The sequence below is a fragment of the Arabidopsis lyrata genome (assembly GCF_000004255.2).
Source record: "Arabidopsis lyrata subsp. lyrata unplaced genomic scaffold ARALYscaffold_7, whole genome shotgun sequence".
Taxonomy (NCBI): domain Eukaryota; kingdom Viridiplantae; phylum Streptophyta; class Magnoliopsida; order Brassicales; family Brassicaceae; genus Arabidopsis; species Arabidopsis lyrata.
In genome coordinates, this window is record NW_003302549.1 from 10,766,815 (window position 1) to 10,783,993 (window position 17,179).

Consider the following 17,179-nt stretch of genomic DNA (forward strand, 5'->3'; position numbering starts at 1 on the left):
ATTTAAAAATAATAATAATAATGTATTTTTCGTTTTTATAATTAAATTAAGGGGCTTTTGTAAAAATGCCACTTTTTTAATGTCACTTTTCAAAAATACCCTTATTTAAAAACCTTATAAAAAAATTCTCTTAAAAATATAAGATTTACCCAAATATGTATGTAATATTATTAAAACATACACGAACTACATTTCTATGTATCTAAAATTTTATAAATACTTTATAAATACCTTATAAATGCATTTTAAATACCTTTAAAAACCTTTAAAATATCTTGTAAAACCTTTAAAAAACCTTAAAAATCTTTTAAAATAACTTGTAAAACCTTTAAAAACACCTTATAAAACCTTATAAATACTTGGATCGAGTCTTCAAGTAGTAGTTACAATCCATAAGTACCTTATAAACCTAATAAAACTTTATAAAAATTTCAGATTTAAAAAGGGGCATTTTTTAAAATGGACATCTAAAAGGGGCATTTTTGAAAAGGGGCAAACCAAAAGGGGTATTTTTAACAATTTCCCTTAAAATTAAATTAATTAAATTGTATAAATTGACTTGTTTATCCTTAATGAGATGAATTAATTTACTCATTGAAATTTTATCTCTAATGGCATTTTTAAATAAATTTTTACAAAAGGGAAAGTTAGTTAAGGGTATCTTATAAAGTGTACTCCCCAAATAACAGTATACGATATATAGTGTCGTGCCTAGGCTTAGAGAGGTGTAAGGTAACTTGTAAAATATTTGGCCTTTTTAATTTGTTTAAACATATATGTTTCTTTTGTAAATTTCTACTTATCACTCAAATGTTTATTTTTAACAAAATATGATTTAAAGAACTGTAAAATCATTAAATAATTAATTTTTTTCATAAATTTATAACTCCACAACATCCTCTAGTCTATGTAACCAAAAATAAAATAAAAAATTATGTGCATATTAGTATATGTATGTAAGGATTAGTAATATATATACATATATTTTTTTAAAAATAATTTCAAAGTATGATATTACCGAAGATTTCATCATATACTCTAAAATAATTAAAATGTAAAGGAACAAATCACTTAAAAGTATATATAAATGTGGCTTTTAAAATGTTAATATTTCATGTGGCCTAGGACAAATGTTCTTTTGATAACATTATATAAAGCTCGGCTCTGTACATATGTATATATATAATTAACATAGACATGCTGAATTTTGAAATTTTCGAGTTTACACTCTTGAAGTAATCAGTACTAGCATATATCAAAATCAAATTTGTACTGTTTAATTTATTTATTTCACCGTATTATCTTTTACTAACTAATACACGATCGCATCAACATTAATATTTTTTTTTGTTAAAGGTTAAATGAATGTAAGAAGCTTTCCTCTTTTTGTCTTTTTTTTTTTTTCAGGGAATGTAAGATCTCATCCAAAACTTAATTGTCGTTTAATTTCATTGTCCTCAACAGTTTTTTTATTTAATGTACTATTACGATCAATTTTAAACATAAGTTATTATGGGACGAAGTCATATATATGTATGCAATTGACCATCTAGATCGACCACATCTAAACTGTACGTTCCTTCCATTCTACTGTTTTGTCAGTTAAAAAAAACAAATACATATTTGTTTGTTTTAGATTGTTTAAACATACTAGTCACAATCGGCATATAAAACAGAATCATATGTACATGCAGGACCATCTAAATCAACGTCATACGTACCGCGTTGCTATATGTATAGTAATTACAAAATAATAATAATAATTTATAAGGTGAATACTAATGATCCAGTCTGAAAAGTAAAATCATCAAATTTAGAACATCTAATTAACGTACGATAACGAAACTTAGAATATCAATAAAACGTTAAACTTAAATTCACAATTTTATTTATATATATATATATATATAAACAGATTCATTGCAACCAAATTATTGATAAGTAATAATCATCTCGAAGAAATTGGAAACAACTCTTAATTGTAAAGGAAACACAAAATAACTAATGATGTTGCGGGTCGGGTCCTCCAGGGCTCAACCGCTCTGGCGATTTCCCATGGCTGCTGCTGCTACCCGCAGCTTGATCATCAGATGCAGTCGGACTTGTAGCCTCAATAGAAGGGCTTAGGCCTCTCACCTTCACCCCGACTGGAGCCCGCCTAAGAGGGCGACTTCCAGCAGCGATTGAGGATAACAGAAGAACCAACAAGAAGCATAAACTGAAGCTTAACTTAGCCATTACAATTACAATTAATTAGTTTCTAATATAGAAAGGTAATAGAAAGAGAGAGAGATTGTGCAATTGGGAAGTTGTTCACGTGGTGTGTATGAGTGTATATGAGAAAAGAAGAGATCTCATGAGGGTTTCTATTTATAGAGTTTTATTTGAATGGTTTCTAGTAGTGACAGATAGGTTTAGCTAGCTTAGGGCTTGAGTGCTTATGGCAAGTGCAAGCATGAGTTGTCACCAAGGACAGGTTTTCTCGTTGCCTACATTTTTCTTCATCACCAAAAACTTCTATAATAATCATATTTAATCTATAACCAGCTTAGCAAGTGACTCTTGCGACTTGCAAAATGCAAATTGGTGTTTTGAATAGTACAAAAAATGATAAAGATTGCCGCATTACTGTGTACTACACATATTTAATACGATCGACATCTTAATATATACATATTCTGAATTGTGTTAGGGCCTAGGATTGGCCAAGCCCTTTTTTAGACTCATGTGCGATCCATTTTTAAACATTTGTAGTTAATTTGTTAGGTGGCCTTGTCTCTTGGATGTATTTTATACTAATCCTAGAAAAAAAAAAAAAAAAACTAGGTGAATATATCGCAGTGGTTACAATGCAATTTCCAGTCTAAATCAATATAAGTAAAACAACCGGTAACTACATATAATCAATATCCAATCTGAAGTTATGTTGAGCCATGCATGCGATCATCCATTTAAAACACTCAGGGATTTGTTAGGTCACACTATTATGAAATTGTTGGAATAAGCTTGACTTAAAGCCCAAGTTAATAAAGTCGGTTTATGAATGGATTTATGGATAAAATTGTATTAGGTCTAGGAGTTATCTAGATGCTAATCAAAGTCGGTTTATGAGTCTTGTAAAACCCTATATATATGTTTATTAAGCTTGTGATAAACATATGAGTTGTGTGAGAATTTGAGAGATAGAACTTTTTAGGTTTTGAGCTATTTTCCTAAGTAATAAAGAGAGTAATTCTTTGTTAAAGTTCTTGTTCTTATTCTAGAATTGGTATCAGAGCAATAAGGATTTCTCGATCCTTAAGAAGACGTGAAGATCATTAGGTATAGCCGAGCCATGGCTGATGATGATGCTCTCGCCGTGGATAACATCACAGGGAAGGATCACATACCTTCTACCATAAAGTGCCCGATGCTAACCTCCACAAACTACACCGTATGGGCTATGAAGATGAGGATCGCCCTCCGTGTACACAAAGTATGGGAAGTTGTTGAGACTAATGTTGTTAATAGTGATAAGAACGATATAGCCATGGCCTTACTCTTCCAGTCAATACATGAGGCTCTTGTACTACAAATTGGAGAGTTAGATAATGCAAAGAAAGTATGGGAAGCAATTAAAGCAAAGCATGTTGGAGCAGAAAGAGTAAAAGAAGCAAGATTACAAACCTTGATGGCAGAATTTGATCGGCTCAAGATGAAAGACTCAGAAACGGTAGATGGATTCTCTGAAAAAATATTTGAAATAGCTTCAAAAGCAGCTTCACTAGGAGAGACCATTGAACCAACCAAACTTGTGAAAAATTTTCTTAAGAGCTTACCACGAAAAAAATATATCCACATAGTAGCATCTCTTGAACAGATTTTAGACCTCAAAAACATAAGCTTCGAGGATATAGTTGGACGTATTAAAACCTATGAAGACCGTGTGAATGATGAAGAAGAAGTTGAAGAAGATCAAAGTAAACTGATGTACACAAGCACATAAACAAGTTATCAAGGCGATTATAGAAACAGAGGACGCGGTGGCAGAGGTTTCTATAGAGGAGGTCGAGGCCGATCTGGTGGAAGAGATCTTTCACATATAACTTGTTTCCGTTGTGACAAGAATGGGCACTTTGCATCACAATGTCCGGATAGGTTGTTAAAATTACAAGAAGCACAAGAAACAGAAACAAAAGACACACAGAATGCAGATGAGCTTATGATGAATGAAGTGGTCTACTTAAATGAGAAAAACTGTGTGCCTAGTAACTTTGAAACAAATACCAATGGAGAAGAATGTTGGTATCTTGATAATGGTGCTAGCAACCATATGACTGGAGACAAAAGATACTTTGATAAACTTGATGAAACCATAACAGGAAAGGTTCGGTTTGGAGATGATTCCCGTATTGACATCAAAGGAAAAGGAAAAATAGCATTTACAGATACAAATGGGAACTCAAGAATAATGACTGATGTTTACTTCATACCTGATTTAAAAAGTAACATCATAAGCCTAGGACAAGCTACTGAATCTGGCTGTGATATAAGACTTAAAGGAGAGTATCTAACAATGCTTGATTCTGATGGAAAGTTACTAGTCAAGGCAGAAAGATCCAAGAACAGACTATACAAGGTCCAGATGGGATTAAGAAAAGAAGCAAACTTGTATTTGACAATAGTAAGTGATTCAAGCAGAGTGCATGCAAGAATGGGACACATAAACTTTGCAAGTTTAAAGAACATGGTTGACAAGAAGCTTATTTTAGGTGCTCCTGCTATTAAGGTTGAAAAGGAAGTTTGCAGCTCTTGTTTACTTGGCAAACAAACCAGACAAAGCTTCCCACAAGAAACAACTTATAGAGCTACCAAGAAACTTGAGCTGATCCATGGTGATCTTTGTGGACCAATATCACCAAGCACAAGTGCTGGAAACAGGTACATCTTTGTGCTTATTGACGATTTCTCCTGCTATATGTGGACCATACTACTGAAAGAAAAAGGAGACGCATTCAAAAAGTTTCAGAATTTCAAAGCTTTAGTTGAAAAGGAATCAGGATCAAGAATACAAACTTTTAGAACGGATAGAGGAGGAGAATTTATATCATCTGAGTTTAACTCCTTTTGTGAAGAATCAGGGATAAAAAGACATCTTACTGCTCCATACACTCCTCAACATAATGGAGTGGTGGAAAGACGCAACAGAACCTTAATGGAAATGGCAAGAAGTATTCTGAAGCATATGAAATTATCAAACTACTTGTGGGGAGAGGCCATCAGACATTCTACCTACATATTGAATAGAGTCTCTACACGGACTCTTAAAGATAAAACTCCATATGAATGTTTTCGAGGAAAAAGGCCAACAGTTGAGCACATTAGAGTATTTGGCTGCATCGCATATGCAAAAATAAACAAGCCACATTTGAAAAAACTTGATGACAGATCTAGGATGCTTGTTCACTTAGGTATAGAACCAGGGTCAAAAGCATATCGCTTGTTTGATCCGCAAGTGCAGAAGATAGTAGTAAGCCGAGATGTCATGTTTGATGAAGCAAAAGGATGGAACTGGGAACATAAAAACATAACAAAAGATGGGGATGGAAGTTTTAATATCACATTTGATACCTATGGGAATAATGGTCTCCGAGAGAATGGAGAAACCATTGAAACAGAGCAAGCAGGAACAGAACATGGACTGCAAAATCATGATCCGATTGATAATGAGGCAAGTGAAAGTGATACTGAAACAGAGGATAGAGCTGAGTCTAATGAGGAAGAAGAAAGTGAGAATGTGGATCCTAGCTATGTCTCACCACCAGTCTTAAGAAGAACAGAGAGACAAATCATAAAACCAAAATATCTTGAAGATTATGTGCTAATGGCTGAGGAAGAAGGAGAAGTGTTACTTTTATGTATAAATGATGAACCAAGAAGTTTCCATGAAGCCAAAGAAATAAAAGAATGGATAAATGCATGTGAAGATGAGATAAGTTCTATAGAAAAACTAAAGACATGGAATCTTGTGGACTTACCATTAGGTGCTTCACCAATTGGCCTAAAATGGGTTTTTAAGCTCAAGAGAAATTCAGATGGAAGCATAAATAAGCATAAAGCCAGACTCGTTGCAAAAGGATATGTACAACAATACGGAGTAGATTTTGAGGAAGTTTTTGCACCAGTTGCACGAATAGAAACCATTAGACTCTTGATTGACTTGGCAGCTTCACATGGATGGGAGATACATCATCTTGACGTTAAAACAGCATTCTTACACGGAGAACTAAAAGAAACAGTCTATGTTAACCAACCTGAAGGTTTTGAGATAAAAGGAAAAGAAGATAAAGTCTACAAACTCAACAAAGCTCTATATGGGCTAAGACAGGCACCAAGAGCCTGGAATAACAAGTTGAATCAGATACTTTGCGAATTACACTTCAAGAAATGCTCAAAGGAACCATCAGTGTATCGAAAAGAAGTTGGGAAACACTTACTAGTCATAGCTGTGTATGTTGATGATTTATTTGTAACAGAAACAAATCTGAAGATCATCAAAGAATTCAAAGAAGAGATGTCTTCAAAGTTTGAAATGAGTGACTTGGGAAAACTCACCTACTACCTTGGAATAGAAGTCATACAACACAATGAGGGGATTGCTTTGAATCAACACAAATACGCTTTGAAAATCCTGGAAGAAGCTGGTATGAGAGATTGCAATCCAGTTCATACACCCATGGAAACTGGACTAAAGACTTCAAAGTCAGAACACGAGAAAGAGGTTGATGCTACAAGTTATAGGAAGAATGTGGGCTGTCTCAGATACCTTCTTCATACCAGACCAGATCTTTCATATTGTGTAGGAATTCTGAGTAGATATATGCAGAGTCCTAGAGAATCACACGCTGTAGCAATGAAACGATGTTTGAGATATTTGAAAGGAACTACATCTCTAGGTCTTGTGTTTAAACGGAGCAATGACGTGCCAAAACTAATAGGATACAGTGATAGCAGCCACAACTTGGATCCAGATGATGGAAGAAGTACCATGGGACATATATTTTATCTTGGAGAATGGCCAATATCGTGGTGCTCACAAAAACAGAGTGTTGTGGCGTTATCCTCGTGCGAAGCAGAATTCATGGCAGGAACAGAGGCTGCGAAGCAGGCCATTTGGCTACAAGATTTACTCAGTGAAATTTCAGGAACACAAATTGAGAAGGTCACTATCTTTATCGATAATCAATCGGCTATAGCTCTTACAAAGAACCCTGTTTTCCATGGTAGAAGCAAACACATTCATAGGAGATATCATTTTATTCGAGAATGTGTTGAGCTTGGACAAATTGAGGTCATGCACATTCCGGGAGAAGAACAGAAAGCAGACATATTGACTAAAGCTCTCGGAAGAGTAAAGTTCAGTGAAATGAGAGAGTTTATTGGAGTTCAAGAAGTGAAGAAAGGAGGCTTCAAGCTTAAGGAGGAGATTGTTGGAATAAGCTTGACTTAAAGCCCAAGTTAATAAAGTCGGTTTATGAATGGATTTATGGATAAAATTGTATTAGGTCTAGGAGTTATCTAGATGCTAATCAAAGTCGGTTTATGAGTCTTGTAAAACCCTATATATATGTTTATTAAGCTTGTGATAAACATATGAGTTGTGTGAGAATTTGAGAGATAGAACTTTTTAGGTTTTGAGCTATTTTCCTAAGTAATAAAGAGAGTAATTCTTTGTTAAAGTTCTTGTTCTTATTCTAGAGAAATAATATCGACTAATCTCGAAACAAGTATTTACACGATCAAAAGTAAATAAGACTAAACCCTTAGTGAAATGTGGATTGTTCAAATAAGAAGGATAAAGTTTTATCCATTTACATACGATCGTTTTCCGTAATTACATAATCAAAATTAAGAAAGATATGAATCTTATGTATTTACATTGGAGAGTCAAAAAGCGATAAGAGACGGCTTCAAGTGCTAATTATAATCAAATAATTAAATATGAATAAAGCAATAATATTCTATACCAAACCTTACACTATTTATAACTCGACCGTCCCTATCCAGTAACATTATATATTGATATATGCATGCGCATACACAAATATTATAGTATTACGTAAGTGTGAGAGAGAGAGAGTTAATAATAATAATACGAGGTAATGATAATGGACGAGGAGGGTGATTCATGAAAGTCCAATAAGATAGAAAAAGATATAAAATATGAAAATGAAGTCAAAGGCCTGAGTGCACTTATGGGTTTTGTGTAGGTTTTGTATTGGTTAGTCGAAGATTTTCACTATTTTTTGTCTACACATTTGACTCATCAGTCATCAGGAGATTTCATTACATGAAGAATATTCAAAAAAGTTTCAACCATCGAGAAAAGGTATTATAGTCTGTAATTCCTTTTGTCTGGACGTGTATATGGTAGTGTAGTTTAAGATTCCACTAAGTCGAGGTTAAAGTGATTTAGTTAAAGGATAAGTTTCGAACCATTCAAATTTCTTAACTCTGTAATTATGTTTTTAACTTATCCACATCCAGATTTCATTATAAATGCCATTGTGTCAGCAAATTTGTTTATCCAAAACACTATACAACATCAGTAAACCACTAGAGCTTTAGTGACGTTTATTTTGACGTTGCATTTTAGTGGCGACATAAAAATAATTTACTTCTTTTTTTTCTTCTTAAATGGGATTGATCAGTGTTTTTTTCTGTGAACAATTACATGAGATACCACAAGTTGGGGAAAGAATTTACATGAAGGTATATATAGTGGCAAACTGGCAATACACTTATACACTTAGCTGAAAATATCTGGAGATCGACGAAAATGCTCTTAATCTCTGTGTGTCAAATTGTTACTCTCTTTATTGCGTTCTTCTCTGTCTTTTGCATCAGTCTGACTTTCGTCAGAAATTCCATTTCTAGATAAACTTGTTATTTGACTATCACTTGTTAACAAGATAAACCTGAAATCTTAACAGTCTAAAAAAGGTTATAATTAGGAGTTGTAGAAAATATTCAAGAGAGTTTTATGTATGTTTTAGAGTTAAATATTATCTCATTATTTGAAACACAGATAAAATGGTCCACATTTTTATATCAGTCGACAGGCCTTGATCCTAAAGACAATTTCTGTAGCTGGATTGTAATTGCTATCACTAACTTTATTTCCATCTAAAATGTTCTTAGTTATACAATATTCAGATCCATTCGTTGAACTCAGGGATATAATAATTATACCAATGTTGAACAAATAATCTGCAAGAATCAGAATTATTGAGAAACCAGTATACTCATAGAAATAAATCTTGTGTTGTACATGAATGCTAATGGCAAGGTATTGATTAATATCGATAATTAACAAAAAAAAAAAAAGTGATAAACAAAATTTCGAAAATGGGAAACGAAGAACCCATCAAGAGGGTTAAACAACGGTTTCCAAAGAAAAAAAATCATCTGAAATTTCTACAAGAGAAGGTAGAAGAAGAAGTAGCAGGCTTGAGGGAAAGACCAGATCTTCTCTTCATGCATTTGGGATCAAGTGATAGAGATGGAGAAGAGGGAATGTGACGAATCAGAAACGAAGAGGACAATGGTGATGACGAGACAAAGAGGTTGGTGATGTCTTGAAGAGGCTTCCTAGATCTTTTTCTTCTTATTCTGATTTGGGTTTTGTCTTTATCAATGGATGAAGAATCTAGAGGTTTGACAGAAATGGTGACCATCTCTGAGGGTGAGAGTGAGATATTCTCTTTGTTGTCGTGTTGAGGCTTTGAATATAGAATCGCCATTGATGTAGTAGAGAAAGAAAGAGAATAGAGAGAAGAAAGAGAGAGAGATGGATTTGAGGATGGAAGGAAGAAGTGAGGAAATGTATATGAAGTGTGTGAATAAGAGGGACTTTGAACCGGATTTGGAAATGACGGATCTGAGATTTGATTTTTGAAGTTTTTTGTGTTTTTCATTTTGTGGAGGGATTTTGAGAATGGTTCTAAAATTCTGAAACTTGAAAAAGGGCTCTGTAATATGGAGGGAAATAGGAAGATTCTCTGTTTCTATGTTGGTTCGAAAATTTTGTTTTGTTTTTACTAAAAGAAGATTTGACTTTCGACTTTGAGACCAGACAGGGTAGGTTTTTACGCGCCATTTGTTTTAGGATGTGCGCCAAGAGGAGGGAGGGAACCACCGGGTTTTGTTATTTTTTAAAAAATTAGAATTATCAATTATCAATTATCAAATCGAGCCCAACAAGACTATTTTATTATTGGGCTTTATTTTGAGCACATATATGTTTTTCTTGCATATGCATAGTGAGACCTTTACCCGATTTAACCCGTTTCTAATTCATCCGGATTCTGGATCATGATTGCTTCAGTTATAATGGTGTTAGGAATTGGATCCCAAAGATAAAAGCATAATTTGTTTATCAGTTTAGTATCAAAGTTTAATATGTTCCAAATTCTACGTTTTTTCTTTATTAATCACCCCAGCAAAGTGAGAGAGACGATCGAGTACCTTGGACTAATGTGACGTCAACATTTCTGGACTTTTGACGATAACTTGTTGGTGTAAGTCCCACTGAACCTTGTGCCTATAGGACAATACCACCAAGTCAGGAAATGAATGATCGGAGTACACTCTTCAGATAGAATCTCTTGAGATAGTTACTGACAAAAGAAAAGGTCAAAATTCTTACCTCTTAAGCTACACTTGTTTGAGTGTTCATCATGTGTCCCTTAAAGTCAACTTGGCTGCGAACTTCTGGACCATACGAATGTTTCTGATTATTAAGGGGAAACACACACAAAACAGTTCATATATACTGCTATACATAGAAAAAATCTAACAATGGCATTAAATAAAGTCTATGAAAAGGATATCTGGTCTTCATATAAAGGATGGTTGAGCATCAGTAGCTTATTGTTGTTTACTACAGCACGGACAAGTAACTCTTTTGCTTCCTCATGTTTCTTCTTCAGGATGTTGCAAATCTGCAAATAGAACAAAAAGGCATAGTTAGAAACCGTTTACAAATGTTCTACTATATTGAGAATGTTCATGATCGAGAAGAGGGCTCTGTTTATATTTATAGACACTTACATTGTCGAGTTCTTTTGTATATGCTTCAGCTTTCTCTATGTTGTCAGCATTCTCCGTGATTGGGATTTCCAGATTTGCCATGTTCATGTTCTGGTAATGAGACTTAGTCTGTGGACTTTCCTTGACAGGCTCCTTGGTTGTACTATTATCTATTCTACTCTCTTGGCTTGAGAACTGAAAAAATCAGTTGTGTGACAAGTGTTAGGTAAATTAACCACAGAAAGCTTCTCCTCCTAATAATAATAATAATCACAGATCTGTTGGTGAATCTAACCTTTCCTTGCACAGCTCTATGTGTGAGCTCCTCAACGTTCCTGTGCAATCTCAGGCGTGTCATATATAAGAACTAAAAAGCTTATAGATGTTTAGATAACAAAAACTAGAGACCTGTTTTCTCTTGGAGACATGGAAAAGCGTTTAAGCTGTGGCTTCAGTGATCTATCTGCATCCTGTGGAACAACAAACTTTTTTTCTAGCTCCAAATATGTTCATGAAGTAAGAACATCGAAACTGTGAGTTGAAGAATAAACCTCATCAAGAGCTTTCCGCTTTAAAGAAGATGGGCAGTGCAGGATTTGTGTTTTGTCCCTAGGAGCCAAATGATGAATCTCAGAGCTCTTTTTTACTGGTGCTTCAGTATTTCTCTCCTTGCTTATAGAAGAGCTAAGCTCTGGTTGCACTGCCGAACTCGGTTGGTCTTTATTTACTCCAATGGCCCTATAGTGGAAGAGATTAGCAAATTTGAATTTATATACTATCTCGAGATACCATACCAGAAACTGCTGTATGTTCCTTTTGTACCTTTGAGTTTTCACTGCACGCAGATCAGCCGTAATATTTCCAAGTTTAGGCCTTTCGAGAGATATCATTTTGGGCTTCTGCAAAGATTCAGCTCCGGAACTCAAATGTTTGCTTAGTTTCTGAGTCAAGCTAGAAGCATCGAGTTTTGAGCTGTGACAGAAATCCAAAAGCAAGGAAGCTTAATGCATGACATTCTAATAAAACTTCCTAGTAACTTATACACAATGAGTGCACATGGGGTATAATAGCCTGTTTAAGGAATCAAGAGGATGGCAAGAGATCAGCAAACAGGTAAATTAAAACGAGTTTCTCACCTTATATTGATCTGCAAGATGGACTTCTCTCTAGTTGTATTTTTAGCTTGCAGCTTTAAATGATCCATCTGTCCAGCCACATTTTCTACAGTCTTGGCATTTGAATGGGCCTTGTGGATGATCTTTTCATGAGAACTGCTGGTAAAGAAAGAGAGAAGCTTATTCTTTTCATGGGCCTTGGCATTTGTTCCTTAGCTTATATATATATATATATATATATATCATCTTCAAAGAAAGAGAGAAGCTTATTCTTATGTTTGAGCATAAAAGCCCAGAACAGTACCTGCTCGTATTAACATTTGCTGCATTTTTGGCGGACTCCGTGTTGACAAGCTCAATTGGACATGATCTAGTTTTGGATCCAGGTAACGCGTCTTTAATATCATGTCTGCATGTTGGAGATAAAGGAAAGAGTGAAAAGATATAGTTACACAGATGACGAAGAAAAGAAATACTACCTCCTATCATTTGTAGGGTTCAAACTCGACCCAATGTTTTCTCGGGTAACTGGCTGAATCTCTGTTTGAATTGGAGAAGACTCAAGCACATGAGATTCTGGTTTTTCTGGCTTATTAAAAAATCTGGATCTGATAAGTCCTGAATCTTTGTTTTGCATGGCCCTCAAATTATTGAGCCCTGGCATGCTGCACTCAGTTTATAGTATACAGCAGTTAGATATATATTTCATCTTCAAAAACTACTGGCAGAATGACAAAGTACCCATAAATTTTCGAGGAATAAAAAAGTGGTTTTGGTTTTTTCTAACCTGTGGGACGGATCCAGTGGTAGCTTTTCACTCAAATCTTGTACCTTGGCAGTTTGGCTTGGACGAGTGCCTGGTGATATTTTGCCTGAGAGGGTTGTTAGAGAATGTCCAGCATCTGGGTCACACAGTGCTCCTTTAGTGTTATCCTGTAATTCTGCCTGAGTGTCTGTACTCATTTCTTCCTGTTGATGTTCTATCTTGTCTGAACATAACTGAGATGAGATGCTTGGTGAAGTCTGTTCTATCTTCTCATAACTTGATTCCATGGTGGAAATCATTTTCTTGTTGGCATTTTCTGGATCTCTAGGACAGTCTTCTTTTGTACCAGACCTGCAGAGTTCGTGGATATCTGGACTGGTTTCTCTGTTTACTGCAGTATGTGCAATCTCAGAAGCATGTAATGGCGAGGGTGCTACGGTCTCATTTGAAGGACATGGTTCATCCATTTCTTCAACCATTGAACATGATGTCTTTAATGGTGAAGTATCTACGGATTGAGGTTGCACACACAATGTATGAGTTTGTGAGGTTTTTTTTCTTGAACCCTGAGGTGATTCCACCGCCTCAAAGTCTCCCATGCTCTCTAATGCAGCTTGACTCGAGTGTGTGCTCTTATTAACAACAATAGTATCTGTAGTCTTGGAATTTTGGTTCTCTTTTTCAGCTGAAGCTTTTGCCTGAACATCTGTATTTGCCTTGGAGGGAGCTTGTCTAGTTATTGGTAAGTCTAGACCAAAGTCCAAATCGTCTGACTTATCAACCTTTCTACTTGCAGAAATTTCTTTGCAGTCCATGGTCTTGGTCGTAGTCTTGCTTCCCTTCTTCGGGGGGCTTGAACCAAGATCAAAGTCGTCTAACCTGCTTTCAGAAAAACATAACATGGCGTTAAGTAATTTTAGATGACATAGATAACTCTAAAAGGAAATTGATTTACTGATGGATTCATACGCATCAAAGTCGTAAGAGAAGGCAAATGGATTCTTTTTCTGTTTTGAATTTCCACTAGGTTTATCATCAGAGCTTTCTTTCGTTTTTGTGGTTTTCTTGGCTGGGCTTGAGAAATCAAAGTCTGGCATGTCCATTTTAAATGATGATCCAAAATCTCCATCCAGATCGAAACCCATATCCCTGAAAAAAGACAAAGAAACAGAACCATTTGAGACACTAGGCCTTGTTGTCAAGCAACATCAGCTTAGAGTAGTAATCCATGATAAAGTAGGGAACATTTCTATGATTGAACTATATTCGCTTAGGTGAAAACATGGTTTAGAAGCATATCATATAGGTTACACTCACAGCTTGAAGGCATTCTTCTTAGTTTTTGCTGGTGAGTCAAAGCCAAAATCCATTGGATCATCATCTGTCATTGACTTAAAGTTCCATGTATCGTTTTCCATGTCTTTATCTGTAGGTAACCATGGAAATTAAAAGACAACTAACCATTGAATCGCCCGTTTTAACTATGGGAACAACATCTTATGGTTTCTATCTACGCCAAAAAAAAATCCAAAGCTGGCCAAAATTGAGAAATAGAACAACGAGGAGATAAAGAAGAATAAAGGATATTGTGCATGATCTTTCTGCCTATAACATCAAGTTATTAAGGCAGTCTACTTGACGATTCCTTTTCTTAAAGACATTCCACTAGCAATGCCATGTTAGTTATGAATCATACACTTAAACATTTGAACCATACCGAGCATTAGATCTTTCTCCTGAGTATCTGTAGAACTTCTTTTAGCAGGTGCAGACATGGCAAAATCTGTTCAGTCTCACCCTTGAACCAACTGCAAAGAAAAAAAACTACCATCATAATCATTTTAGCACTCACTCACGAAAACACTTAACCTGTTATGTTATGATGAACACAAAGCAACCAACAAAAAAAGTCAAGCTACTACGTCACAAACTAAACTAGCACAGAAGAACAAATGTTATCACACCGATCATAAGTTCCATTAACAGTTTCTTCTAAAACTATCTCTAAGGCGATATGACGCATAACGTAGGTCTGATAATCTCAGAGACTGAGAAACATAACAGATCAAACAATGTGATTATCCAAAAACCTAGCTAAACAAAGAAGAACAGTAACAGGAATCAAATTATGAGATTCAACACCAATTTAGCCAAAAAAAACCAGGCGATTCGTGGATTTTCAGGAAGAAGGAGCAGTACGAAACTTAAGTTTAGGAGAAATTGAATCAGAAGGTAAAATCAAACATATTCTTAACATTGATGTACCATTTCTTAATCAAATCTACGCATAATCGCTACCTCTAACACAGAAATGTTCACCGATTGTGACCAGCGATCGTCAATCGTCGAACCTTAACAAACCGAAGCTAGAACAACGCCTGACAGTGAGATTCTACTCAATCGACGAGCAGCGAAAGTAGATTCTTACCGATTGAATCGCTTGACAGTTGTATCTGCGGTAGGCGGTAACGATAAACGTTCAACGGCAACAAGACGACGGCACCGGAGAGAAAAAATCGCCGACGGAATTCGAAGGGGGAAGATTTTGAATTAGCTGGGCTGCGAATTATTTGACTTGGGCCTTTATATTCTAACCGTTTGGTATATATAGAAGCTCACCTTTTTTTTGGTACGGCTTTTTAAAAATTTTACTTCATTTTTGTAGTTAACTAGGATATGACCCGCGGTACACCGTGGGTTAATTTTTTTTAACAAAAAATGTAAATTTAAGTTGTATTTTTTTGGTAATATAGTTTGTTTTGTTTAGTGTTTAAGATTGTATAATTGTATTTTGATTGTTAATTCTAGGATTTTACCCGTAGTATACCGTCTCGTATTAATAACGATCCAAATCCGTCCCACCATAGAACCCGTCCTGTGAATTTAAACTATCATTTTGTTATTATTTTTGTAGTTATAGTCTTCAAAGTAAAAACACTGATATAGAACTGGAGTCATCAAAAAAAAAATTCCGAACCTCCTAAAGATTATGAATTTTTTATTCATTAATCATACAGAAATTTTAAATAGTAAAACACCACCAAAATTATAAAACAAAACTATAAAACTTATGTTAGAGAAAACAAAACATAAAGCCGATAAACGATATAAAACTGGAAAAAAAATAAAATTAAAGCAAAACTGTAGACGTAGATGAGTTCACTTTCTTCTTAGTAAGCTCTATAATGTAGCCGACAATACATTTGTAGACGCAGGTTAAGAACGTGAAGCAAGTAGGTTAAGTGAATGCATATTTGTAGTGTTTAGGAACTAAGATTGAAGAGGTATTTATATAGTACAATGAATAGGTTAAGTAAAATATTGTAATCATAAAATATCTTGAAGATCAAGCAAATGGAATATATTCGAAATCCCTAAATAATTGGTAGTTTCTTTTCTCCAACTAAACAAACTTTAGAATATTCTTTAGTTTTGTTGTGATCATAAAATCATAAAACTTCGTTAACTATTATTTTCATGATATGGAGAAGATTTGAAGTTAATAAAATCTTTCCTATAAAACAAATGAAATTTTTCACTAAAATAATTTGTTTTACAAAAGTTTAAAATATTTCCGATATTATAAAGATTTAACTATATATGGGCTAAATATTAAATTACCACATATTTATTTCGTTAATTAAAACTCGTAATAACTATAAATATTGAAATCAAGATTTCCCATTTAAAATAAACTATCTATATATACAATGCTTTTTAATTCCGATATCTATGTTTTCCTTAATTTAAATTTAGATTCTTTAAATATTCTAACCGAATTAGATTTAGGCAAGATTTTGGTTAGCTAAATATCGTTTGGAGTTAATATAGATATTAGGAAATTAGGAATGATCCGATTCAAAAGATTTTGGGTCAAAACATCAAATATGGGAGGATCCGAATCAAAGATTTCTGGGTCAAAATCAATTAAAATCCAACCCGATTAGAAAGAGCAAATTTGTACTTCAAAAATGTTAAGTAGACTAGGATATGACCCGCGGTACACCGCGGGTTAATTATTTGATTTTTTTATTTTTATAAATTGATGAATTTATTGTGTATAATATTTTTTGTTGTATACCGCGGGTAACATGCGTTGTATCTAAAATAAAAAATTTTAAGTTGTATTTGTTTTGTTTAGTGTTTAAGATTGTATAATTGTATTTTGATTTGTTATTTATAGGATTTCACCTGTGGTATATTGTCTCGTATTAATATTGACCCAAAC

At 34.4% G+C, this 17,179-nt stretch overlaps 3 protein-coding genes across 6 annotated transcripts; all 3 read right to left on the reverse strand.

Annotated features, from left to right (window-relative positions):
- Nucleotides 1–1,873: 1,873 nt before the first annotated feature.
- LOC9304060 (CLAVATA3/ESR (CLE)-related protein 2) lies at nt 1,874–2,997 on the reverse strand. Its single transcript, XM_021019635.1, has one exon. The coding sequence runs from the start codon at nt 2,236–2,238 to the stop codon at nt 2,002–2,004; it is 237 nt and encodes a 78-aa protein (XP_020875294.1). The 5' UTR covers nt 2,239–2,997; the 3' UTR covers nt 1,874–2,001.
- A 4,805-nt stretch (nt 2,998–7,802) lies between these two features.
- LOC9306113 (uncharacterized protein At4g18490) lies at nt 7,803–15,589 on the reverse strand. Of its 4 annotated transcripts, XR_002330789.1 has the most exons (17): nt 15,380–15,589; nt 14,669–14,759; nt 14,269–14,377; nt 13,921–14,100; nt 12,973–13,830; nt 12,665–12,850; nt 12,490–12,594; nt 12,207–12,344; nt 11,893–12,042; nt 11,622–11,808; nt 11,479–11,540; nt 11,366–11,405; nt 11,092–11,265; nt 10,872–10,982; nt 10,688–10,767; nt 10,507–10,582; nt 7,803–8,973 (listed from the first exon to the last, which is right to left on the reverse strand). XR_002330789.1 is itself a non-coding variant. In XM_021019822.1 (16 exons), the coding sequence occupies exons 2-15, from the start codon at nt 14,724–14,726 to the stop codon at nt 10,717–10,719; spliced, it is 2,406 nt and encodes an 801-aa protein (XP_020875481.1). In that variant the 5' UTR covers nt 14,727–14,759; nt 15,380–15,589; the 3' UTR covers nt 10,399–10,582; nt 10,688–10,716. The 4 variants fall into 4 exon arrangements, 3 of the variants coding, with proteins under 3 accessions (XP_020875481.1, XP_020875478.1, XP_020875479.1); XM_021019822.1 differs by lacking the exon at nt 7,803–8,973 and having other exon boundaries at nt 10,399–10,582; nt 12,207–12,341; XM_021019819.1 differs by lacking the exon at nt 7,803–8,973 and having other exon boundaries at nt 10,399–10,582.
- LOC9306112 lies at nt 8,981–10,298 on the reverse strand. The gene has a single exon (XM_021019823.1). It carries the CDS (start codon nt 9,954–9,956, stop codon nt 9,444–9,446), a length of 513 nt encoding a protein of 170 aa, XP_020875482.1. The 5' UTR covers nt 9,957–10,298; the 3' UTR covers nt 8,981–9,443.
- Nucleotides 15,590–17,179: the final 1,590 nt, after the last annotated feature.